At 39.3% G+C, this 12334-nt stretch overlaps 1 protein-coding gene across 1 annotated transcript in view; it reads right to left on the bottom strand.

Moving 5' to 3' along the window:
• LOC136863565 (doublesex- and mab-3-related transcription factor 1) overlaps positions 1 to 9317 on the bottom strand; it is a 488347-nt gene extending 479030 nt beyond the window's left edge. The window contains exon 1 of the mRNA XM_067139945.2: positions 8819 to 9317. Within this exon, the coding sequence (XP_066996046.1) occupies positions 8819 to 9317 (499 nt within the window). The remainder of the gene's footprint in view (positions 1 to 8818) is intronic.
• Between the last annotated feature and the right edge of the window lie 3017 nt (positions 9318 to 12334).

Here is a 12334-nt window from a genome sequence, read left to right as displayed (position 1 = left end):
TAATATTAACATAAAATTAGAAGTACGTATTGTGTTTCCTAGAAATTAGTAATATAATGTTATTAAAGAATTTAATAGAAATATTTTTTTAACCCTCCAAAAATGTGCCAATATGGACTAAAATTGAAGTGCACTTATATGCGAAAAAATATGTGTTCTTCTGGAGTCAGGGCAGGATAAACATGTTTATATTTTTTAATTCTTTTTTTGCTAGCGGCTTTACGTCGCACCGACACTGATACGTCTAATGACGACGATGGGATAGGAAAGGCCTAGGAGTTGTAAGGAAGTGGCCATGGCATTAATTAAGGTACAGCCCCAGCATTTGCCTGGTGTGAAAATGGGAAACCACTGAAAACCATCTTCAGGACTGCCGCCAGTGGGATTCGAACCCACTATCTCCCGGATGCAAGCTCACACCCACGCGTTCCTAACCGCACGGCCAGCTCGCTCGGTGTTTACATTTCATTACGACATAAAGATCGGAGCGAATCTGAAGAAATCATAACCAGTTGAACCCTTGCTAGACCCCGTGAGATAGAAAACTCTCTGCCAAGTCGGCCGTCGAGAGTTTCGCAAGTCGCTCATTCTCATGGGTGACAAATCGCAAAACTTAATGTAAGGTACTAGAAACTATCATTTCAGATTCTGAGGAAAATAATCATACAGACAAAATCAACAAAATATCTGCGTGCCAAGAAGGCAGCTGTAAATATTGTGAACCCTAGAATCTATTAGAAAGCTCCAATGAATTTGAAGAGTACCATTTATTTTCGTTGGCAGCTACTGGATTAATCCTTTGACGTAAGATTTTTCTCTCGAAAAGACGCCAGGGAATGTGATTATTTATTTGCATGCTAAGTTATTAATTTGGTAGCCAACAATATTTGAGGTACATTTTAGATTCCTACCTCTTCACTGAAACCTTCCATTGTTATGGAAGATTTTTGTCCGGTGACGATGCAAAGGGAGGAGGATTCATGCTCTGATACCGAGGACTTCATTTTTTTGCTCTTTCGCTTAATTTAGATCTAGAATCGTCACAATTTCTCTACGTATTATCAGGTTTTCCTGAACCGTCTTATTCAGTATTAAAGATACAAAATTGGAAAATTATTTCTCGCGAAAAATCTCACTTACTATATTAGTACATTATTCTCATCATTTCCCAAAATAGTGATAGAACTTAAGGATCGAAGGAAAGTGTGCTATAGATAGTATTACTTATAAAAGCTAAGTAGGCCCTATATTTTAGAGGAATGGCCTTCGGGTGATAATAGAGAGGTCAATAAATACACAAGTGCTACGTGCGAATACTTCATTCACAAAATCGCAACTGAGTGAGAAAAATACATTAGTCACAGGACTGTATTTCCGATTTAAGTACATGATAAGATAACCATTATTTTTTCAGTCTATCGAACAAAAAACACAAATTTACGAAATACTACAACATATCTGGAAAAGAAAACGTTATGATTCGATTAATATAAAGATTAATTAAAGAAAATTAGGATACACAACATACATGATAAAGAAAACATTTCAACATTTTTATCAATTAAATAAAATACTTCCTTTTCCACGTACGTTGTAATGTTCCTTAAGTTGTACTTTGTGTTCAACAGACTGAAAAATTTTAAAGTTACCGTATATTAACAAAATGCCTTTGCTGGCGAGACCTAGTGTTTACAGTTCACTGTGTCTTCTTGTATGTGCTAGAGCAAATTTGTTACTTTCATTGATCTGTCTCTGTCTTATCCTTGGCTTTGACAATATGAAAGTGACTGAGGTATGTGTGATGCTAGTAGTGCCGTTCCTTATGCAGCCAGTCTCTGCTATGAACGGTGTGAAAATGTTGCTCATAGGGTCAGTTGGTGCATGCATTTCAGTGGGCTTGGCAGACTGATATGAAATAGCAACTTCTGGCTCGGTGAGGAAAGCAACGGAAAACTACCTCCCTCCTCATTTCCCTAGTACGGCTCTTCAGTGACGCCTAGCCAATCTATGACAGCTGATGGCGGAGCTGTTGAGGATCCAACCAGCTTTAGGGCTGAGGACTGAATATACATACATACATACATACATACATATTGACAAAAGCGATTCTGAAAAGAATGGGTTCCGTAACACACATGATAAGCGTTATGCGATACCGATCACTGTCGGGTAATGAGTTATTTTCAAACACGCTGTTCACGAAATTCTGCACAGATTTAGTTGTAATTTATTCTTCTCTTTGATGATTTGTACAGTACGCAGCAACACAACTGGGCACTGCGTCAATGAGATCGTTGCTAGTTTCCGCCAAAGATATCATGTTCATCCGAACTGGAAGGTCACATCCCCGTGCTTTGAATGCCATTGAAACCTGAATATCATTAGCGAGTAGCTGTGTGGTTTGAATTTGTGAGATAGTGGGCTCGAAACCCTTGTCGGTTTTCCGTGGTTCCCAATTTCCCACGAAGAAAACTTTGCCTTAATTAAGGCTACGGTCACTTCCTTCGCACTCCTAGCCCTTTCCTATCCTATCGTCATCACAAGACCTTTCTGTGTCGGTGCGATATAATGCAAACTGTAATATATTTATATAATGATAACAGCGCCATCTGTTTAACTTCCTAACAATTGCTGCACACTGTAAGAGATACCGAGGTGTCGGAATTTTGTTACTCAGTTCTTTACGGCACGTAGTTGTATTATTTTACGACACTCAAACCGGAATGCCCAGGGGGGTATGATTACAAGGTTCAAGTTAATTAATACCATTAACAACATAAAATTAGCCTGTTATTTTCCTTGTCAACATGATCAAATATTATGCAGTTTATTGAAAATTTTAAGAATATAAAAACCTCGAATAGCATAATATATTAAACTATTTCTAGATAAAGTGGTATTAGGCTTTAATAATGTCTACCATTAATTGAAAGATGGAAATAGGCCTACATGTCACTTTCAAGTAGGCCTATTAGAGTGAAGCTTTCCCAGAAAATCACAACTCTTTGTGAAATCATCTAGATGATTTATCTAATAAAGAAAAGACGCATAAGAAACTAAAGGCATCAACTTCTCAATGAACTGTGAGGAGAGCTGAACCCTAACCCAAAAAGAATTTGGCCACTCAGAGAGTCTGGATTAGAAAGGAGACAAGAACCACTTTAACGATTTCTACTGGAGTGTTTTAATGTTTTAGATGCTTTTGGTAGAACGGTTAGATATTCAAGAATATTTCGAACTGATAAGACAGTTCATCTACCGCATTATAGGAGAGTAAATGTGTTGCTCATTCAATGACTCTTAATTCTGACATCAGTTGATGTTACTTTAGGACCACCTTGTGGGGAAGCCCGTGAGTTAGCTATCATGACTCTGTTAGTGACATAAGGTACCAAACTCCAGACTCTTTTCTCCAGTTCGGTGGATTTTCTGTCCTGTAGGCTTTTGCACTTTACCGGCGGTATATCTGTCATAGCAGGCCATTGTCTTAACAAGTAGGAAATTATATTTTCAAGTATTAATCCTATATTTAGCAAGATTTTAGCAAAACAATCCTAGAAATACTGTGTTATTGGCTGTTGTCATTGGTAAATCTATTCCCGACTGGCATTCTCAACCTCAGGATTTTCAGAGAATTACGTACAACCAATAATAAATTGAAAGCAACGCACTGAATAGGCATTACCATACCAAGGTATTTTATTCAAAAGAATATACACAAAGGGCGCATAAACTATCAATAAGAGAATGAGTAAAGAACATCTTCAACCTCCTCCTAATTTCCCTATTTCACAAAGCAACTTCGCAAGTTACTCGAAAATGACTTCAGTGAATTGATTACCATAATACAGATACATTTTCAGTACAAATATCACAAAGAGAAACTTCTCCCGGTTAAAGCTCTTGTACTTCACCCGAGATAATTTTCGATACACCCAGTGGATAAATGGAAGAGCTCATTTTGATCTGGATGAAGTTCGACATAATGAAAGACTACAACAAATTCTCAAAGAAAGAAACCAATCTGATTTAACTACAAGCATCCAGGACTTCGAATGTCTTTGTACGAGTTATTCCTTCTATTCTCTCACCTCATTTCCAATAATATAATTCAAAATGTTCAACTTAATCTACTGTGATCGCTAATAGCGTAAAAATTATACCCACTGACTTACTTTAGCCGTTACATCGGTCAAACATATTTTCTAGGTAATCATTTTACTTTAGGATAACGATATGATCGCTTATTTAATACTCGTAAATATGATAAGCCTCTTTCCCGGTCGTAAATATTTCAAATTACAAACTTTATGCTTTAGATATTTATTTATAGTTTGTTTTGTTATACAATAGTAAACATATACGCTGATGATCAAAAGATCCATCATATTTGATAAGATATGTCGGCCTAATGTTGATATATTTTATTAGGTAACTTATTGTCATTTGACTCATGTATGACTGATTTTTATGAAATTGGAGCAGATAACATCGAAGTTTTCATGATTCAAAATTTACAAATCTATTGAAGTTCAATTTTCTCATTTCTTGATAGAAGTAATTGAAGAATGGGGTGCAAGATTCTAGAAGCACCAAAGCCATATCATAACTAATTTATATGAGGTAAAAGTTACATATCTTACAAGTTTATTTATATTGGCGGAAAGTAAAGAATTACTAGGTTTTAGATGCAAGAATAGCCTAGTTCCATTTCTAGAAATTATCTCTGGTAGGTTTTTCAAATGGCCGACTATAAAATACCGTCAATAGTTATAAAATTAGTTTCTGTTCATCTTCTACGTATTCTGTCACATTCATGACGAATTATTTTACAAATGGAAGAAATGAAATACAGGACATAAAAGAAACGAGTCATCAAGTTCGTATTGAAATTATAAGGGATTTTAACCCTAATTAAATATAATTAGCTGGCTGTAAATTACAGGGTAATGCACAGTGGACGACTGAAAGACTGTTCACCAAAGCTGTCTGAGTATTAATTGTTGGAGATACTGAATAACACACTTTCAATGTGTACATGTGCTTCATAAATCTGGAAAAATACTGTTGACAGGATTACGCAAGTACGGAATCAGCTCACTGATAGGCAAAACAGATGTCCTGACACGATTCGCATGAATACGTCAGACAGAACTCAAAAGTCTTAAGAAATCTGCGACAAATACTTGCTTTTATGCTGTAACAAATAGACTAGTAAATCGCCAAGTACTGTAAACGAAGCATTCTCCCTTCCTAGGGGAACGATTGTGCTCCCCTGGATTAACATTACTTGGAACAACGTGTTAGCTTGCGTGTCTTCGAATTTTCGAACGATGGCGTTCTTTTATAGCATAGAGGGTATTCGGGAGATAGTAGGTTCGAACCCCACTATCGGCAGCCCTGAGGATGGTTTTCCGTGGTTTCCCATTTTCACACTAGGCAAATGCAGGGGCTGTACCTTAATTAAGGCCACGGTCGCTTCATTCCCAGTCCTAGCCCTCTCCTATCCCATCGTCGCCATAAGACATATCTATGTCGGTGCGACGTAAAGCCAATAGCAACAACATATAGCATAGAGGCGATATGTGAGGAACATACCATTTTATTTTTTCTTTCAATGCAACTATATCACATATGCTAGCGAGCTGCAGACGGCTAAATGAATCTCCTACCCAGGTTCTAATCCTTCTGAAATAATGAAACATAGACCTACTCTTATATTGATATATACCGTATCAACATTTCTTAAGATTAGAACATTGGGATGATCTTCATTGGGGTAATCACATCAACGAACGAGGTAGTAAATAAAGGTTACAGATCGCTTCGTATGGTTATAAGAGTATTTAGGGGTTGTAGTCAGGATGTAAAGCAGAGGGCGAATAAGTCCGTGGTAAGACCCCAATTATTGTATGGTTCCACTCTATGGGGCCCACATCAGGATTACTTCATACGTGAACTGCAAAAGATCCAAAGCAGCACGATTTGTTCTGGGTGATTTCCGACAGAAGAATAGCGTTACAATTATGTTTCAAACATTTGGCTGGGAAGACTTGGGAGTAAGGAGACGAGCTGCCCGATTAAGCAAGATGTTCCGAGCTGTCAGCGGAGAAATGGCGTAGCCGAGTAAACCTGACTGAAGTTATTATAGGTAGAAAAGGCAATAATATGAAGAGAATTTGGGATTTAAGAGGACACATTGGGGCAAATATTCATGTATAGGAAGAGGAATTAGGGAATGGAATTATTTATCATGGGAAATGTTCGATAACTTTCCAGGATCTTTGAAACCATTTAAGAAAATACTAGGTGAATCTGCCACCTGGGCGACAGTCCTAAAAGTTGTTCAAGATTGATTGATTGATTGATTCATTCATTCATATGTGTAACGATATGTGTCTTATCTCTGTCTTGCTCAGTTTTCTAGTAAGCGGTATTGACTAGAAATTTTCCGTGTCGAAATACAGTGAAAATAATAATAATAATAATAATAATAATAATAATAATAATAATAATAATAATAATAATAATAATTTTCGCTTGTTTTTCTCAAGCGTATATCGCGCCTGGTTGCGAAGTCCGCTACATGAATCTGCTGTCTCTGTTTCGTTCACTCTCTGTTCGCATTATTAATAATAATAATAATAATAATAATAATAATAATAATAATTTCGTGTGGCAATTTCTAGCCGAATGCAGCCCTTGTAAGTCAGACCCTCCGATGAGGGTGGGCGGCATCTACCATGTGTAGGTAACTGCATATTATTGTTGTGGAGGATAGTGTTATGTGTGGTGTGTGAGATGCAGGGATGTTGGGGACAGCACAAGCACCCAGCCCCCGGACCATTGGAATTAACCAATGAAGGTTAAAATCCCCGACCCGGCCGGGAATCGAACCTGGGACCCTCTGAACCGAAGGCCAGTACGCTGACCATTCAGCCAACGAGTCGGAATAATAATAATAATAATAATAATAATAATAATAATAATAATAATAATAATAATAATAATAATAATATCATCAAATATGTTATGGCTAGATTCGTAAGACAGCGTAGTAGGGTCCTCTGAGTTATTAAAGCTTTGAAAATATTTTTTTGAAAATCAATTAAGCATATGGTATGCTAGTGAAATTATACAGTATATTATTACTATGAAAAGAGCTTGAATAAGTCTATAAATAGCCTACGTGATCTAAACAGGCTTTAAATTCGGGTTTAATTTGTATTTACGTTCCGAATGTTCCGGATACCGGTCTATTAATGGACGTGATCGTACAGTACTTCCGTACTCGGATGGTAACTTAAAATTTTTGAACTTTCTTTTTTCATAAATGTGTTTAGGCCTAGTTATTCTCTTAAAATTGAGCCGATTCCTGCTTAAAATGTAGGTAAAATTTGATAAACAGCTTTCAGATTTATTATTTCCAATTTTAAATGTTTATTATATTTATGAAAATAGATTTCTCGAAATGGTTATTATGATGTTATCATAAATATTAACACATGGCAATTCATTACATTGTATTATTTTATATAGCCCTATGAAAGCACACCAAGTTAATATTTTAATGATATGTGCTTGAAAGTATATTTAAAAAACAAGAAGGAATTTATCGAGAGCCACTGCTGCGGAATAAATTAAATCATTGAAATACTGCAAGTAGTTCAAAAGCTGGGCGCAGTTCTTCAGAATACAAACGCCAAACTGTAAAGTTTCATTTAGTGCTTCAGATTGCAGTGAAATGGCTTTTCCGAATGACGACAACAACACCATTTATTTATTTATTTGCTAATTCATGCATATATTCCGTTTAGTTGTTAATGTACGGCATTTGTTAATCTATTTTGTTCAATTGTTTACAAGAATTTGATAGATTAGACCTACTCACGGGAATTCATTCAACTATTAAAATTGATTATGCGAGATGATGTTGTTTATTAATTAGTCAATTAATGGTACCGTTTAATTTCTTTTATTTCGACGATACTACTTGTACAAGGGAACTAATTTCCAGATACTGGTACACTGCGCTCACAAAGACTGTGAAAATGAATGTTACCGTCAATAAAATCACAAATTCTTACATGAACTAAGATTTTACTTGAATTTTTCCAAATAATTTGAAATTGGTAACAATCTCCGGTGAGTGTTAAATAGACTATACTATTTTTGTAGGAATATTATTTTACTAGGCAACGGGTGGGCAAATATGCTCATAATTATGATCACGAAAATAACAGTAATTAGACAACTGGCACAACATTATAGTACATCAGAATATTAAAACTAATTTTAATAATAATAATAATAATAATAATAATAATAATAATAATAATAATAATAATAATAATAATAATAATAATAATAATAATAATAATAATAATAACAGAAAATAGTTCTAAAATTTCGGGCCCTCCAACGGCGGAGCCTAAACAACATGCGGGTGTAGACAAATTAAAAAAATCCTTAAGAGTTTCCTTTTCAATGCAGTGGCAAAAAAAAAAAACATTGTCAAATTTGGTTCCTCAATAAACGTACGGAATACCAGCGAATACTATACCCATAGTGCAATTCTCTGGAAATTACACCTTACAGTGGTTTAAATTTGGGCAAACATTTATTAGGGAAGACCTAAATGTTTAGCCAGATGAGTAAGGAATTATAGAACATTACCCTTATTGGACTACTGTCATAACTAATAATATTTAATACTTCTGTACCATTTAAGGTGAGGTCACTGACTGATGCATGTTTCCAAATGAGAGCGCCATTACGTATAGGGTTAACTAAATATGATGTGTCCCGCGTCACTTACCAACGGCGGCTGTGTGCGGCTGCATGGGCGGCAGAGGCGGCTGGGCGGGAAGCTTGCGGGCCGCGGGAACAGAGATAGCCATGCTGGTGGAGCGTGGGGATGACGAGCTGGAATCACAACTGCCCTCCAGCGAGCGGGTCGCGCCTCCAGGACCCACAGGTGTTACCGGCACGGGACTCTCCTCAGTCGTCGCATCTTCTGGACTCACACCCGACGCCTGTGAGCGCAGGCGAGCTTCGTCTTGCGCCTGAGCTCTACGAAGAGCTGTCTGCAATGCCATAACTCGCTGTCGCTCGGCTGTTAGAAGGCATTTGTCACAGTTGTGATAGCGGTATTTGCAATACCGTTTGTGGCCCTTGAGAGGAATTTTCAATCCATGATTTCGACATCTCGCACAATTAGGGGGCGTGCGCTGATTTTGAGAACTGCTACTTGTAGCATTCGAGCTGGCTGCAGATGTGTCCAAGCGCCCTTCTGGTAATTCTGCATGGTCGCCCATGGTTTCTTGCGCTTTCCTGCACTAACAAGACACTTATGAAACAGACACGCCGTTAGTGGTGGAACACCCCCATAACAAACCAATAGAGAGCTCAACAATCACCAGAGTACACCAATCAGAACACGCAGGTACCCGTACCGTCCCGCTACCTCACACCATATAACGCAACACTAATGTCACCTAAGACGGGCACGAATAGTGCAAGCTGCAGCTGGCTGCATTGGTCGCGATACCAGCGCCACGTCGGTCGACCGATGCACCAATCACACTGGCAAATGAAGTGGTGATATTCCTGCGGTGGGCAGACCTCTCTTCGTCTCACTTGGCGAGTGAGTGGAATGCCGGGGTTCACAGTCCAACCAGCAAGCCAGCGAGCAAGCAAGCAAGCAAGCCGCACGTCGCGAACTTAGGTGAGTGCTGCTGGCTACAGGGTAGGGGAAGGAGGGGAGAAGCAGACCGAGTTGTAACTTTTACGACTTTTGGCTGCTTGTGGTGGTGGTGGAAGTGACGGTGGTATTCGTTCGTTGCAGCGCAATACGAGGTCACACAGACTACTCAATGTTTCTACTCATTCCAAGTTTGCATCATAAACTGCTACACGAAAGCAAGTCTTATCGTCAGGCGGTGATAACTTGCCTTGATTGTTCGCCGGTAGAAACCAATGTACACTAGTCTGATGATGCATTTAAAATTTTACGATGTCTTGGAATTTTCAATACTATATTATATTATACTGTATTCTTAAAAAAAAAATATCTCAGATTATACCATTGTTTGCCTTTGTTTTAGTGAGTGTTCGAACCCAGCTGAGGCGAGGTGAGCCTAGACCGGTCGAGACGGCGAACTGGCGTGATGTGCAGAGCAGTAAAACGCGCGACACGCAACCAGTCAAATGGGAATTTGTGGCGAATCTCACTCCCTTATTCTCTATTCATCTCTCTCCTTTCATGCATTACCTCTCTCTTTCTTCACCTTCTCTTTGACACTGTCTGACTCCCAATCTCTCAATGTTATTCAATCTTTTCTTTCGTCCAGCTACGATTTCATTCCGAACTTTCGTCACTTTTTTTTTATTTCGTTCTCACATTACTTCCGACCTTCCGTCTCCCTTCACTAACGTCTTTCTTTCCATCGGTTATTTCCTTGCTCTTACCTTCCGTATATCTCCCCTCCCTCCTTTCTTTTATGACGCACTTGTTTTGGTCTTTATGTAACATTTTATTAACAGTCGAGCTCCGACTTCATTGCGTATATAACCTGCCCCAATATGATGTAGGCTGCTGGAGCAGCGGCCGCCAGACAAAGAGGGACGGCCCTAGCTGGCTGTGACGACCAGACGACCCGTCTAGCAGGCCGCGGCCACCGACAGCTAGAGTCAGACCTAAAAACATTCATCAGTGGGAAGACAATTCTTTTAATTGACAATAGGTAAATAAAAAAATGTAGAAGTATTTTGAGCCGAAACAAAAACCACCGTCCTACCTAAGCTAAAATAATTCGGGAAACTGGCTTGAATGTTGACGGGAAAGTAATAATGTATTCAGAGTAATTCCATAATAATAATAATAATAATAATAATAATAATAATAATAATGTCCGCCGTTGTGGTGTAGTGGTGAACGTGATTATCTGCCACCCCGGAGGCCAGGTTCGATTCGCGGCTCTGCCAAGAAATTCGAAAAGTGGTACGAGGGCTGGAACGGGGTCAACACAGCCACAGGAGGTCAACTGAGCAAAGAGTCACTCGATTCCCACCTCAGTCATTCTCGAAGTGGGTTTCCGTGATTTTCTACTCCTCCTCCAGGCAAATGCCGGGATGGTACCTAACTTCAGGTCACGGCCGCTTACTTCCCTCTTCCTTGCCTATCCGTTCCAATCTCCCCATTCCCCAACAAAGCCCCTGTTGAGTATTGCAGGTGAGGCCGCCTGGCGAGGTACTGCTACTACTTCCCAGTTGTATCCCCGACTCAAAGTCTCACGCTCCGGGACACTGTCCTTCAAGCGGCAGAGGTAGGATTCCTCGCTGAGTGCCAGGGAAAAAAACCATGGAGGGTGAACGGATTATAATAATCATAATAATGGCGTATGGCCTCCGGAGAGGCCTGGTGCGGGTCTTTTTCTCGTAAACGGCCTATTAGGGACCTGCATGTCTTTGGAGATGAGGGCCCTACCTAGGATGATTTCTAATGCTGAATACGCTACACACTCCAGCCCCCGAGCCATTGGAATTAACGAATTAAGGTTAGAATCCCCGACCCGGCCGGGAATCGAACCCGGGACCCTCTGAACGGGAGGTGAACGGATTAAAAAAGAAAGTAATAATAATAATAATAATAATAATAATAATAATAATAATAATAATAATAATGTTATTAATTTTCTTTTCCTCGGATTACATTTAAGGTTTCGGAGACGCCAAGTTACCAGATTTTGTCCCTCAGGAGTTCTATTACTACCGGCACGTGGCTGACGTATTTGAGCATCTTCAAATAGCGATCCGGGATCGAATCCGGCAACTTGGTTTCTCATGAACGGTAGTCTACCGCCTGAGTCACTTGTGTAGGCCCACGTGTGCTTCAGCATTGTTCATATAGTGTAATGTAACATTAAATTGTAATCGGGACTAACTAGTAACCCCGCCCGCGTCCGTTCCCGCGGTGTAGGGGGCAATGCGTCCACCTGTCACCCGGCGGCCCCGCGTTCGATTCCCGGCCGGGTCAGGAGTTTTAATTGTAATGATTAATATCCCTGGCCTGGGGATTGGGTGTTTGTGACGTCCTTAATCTTCCTTTCCTCACACACAACATTCCATACTACCGCCATTCCAATTACACGCAGGTTCATACAATATGGTGCCAGTAGGGGCAAAAGATCCACAATGGTCAACAACCCGAACAAACAGCATTAAAAAAAAGAACACCCCCCGGACCTGCTTAGCAAGGGGTTACTGAAGAAGCATCTTGGATCGCGATTTACATGCGATAGATAAAGCAGTTCCGTTTTCTTCCTCCACCAGC

Source organism: Anabrus simplex, chromosome 2 (assembly GCF_040414725.1).
Source record: "Anabrus simplex isolate iqAnaSimp1 chromosome 2, ASM4041472v1, whole genome shotgun sequence".
NCBI classification, from domain to species: Eukaryota; Metazoa; Arthropoda; class Insecta; order Orthoptera; family Tettigoniidae; genus Anabrus; species Anabrus simplex.
This window is presented reverse-complemented; position numbering and strand designations above follow the sequence as displayed.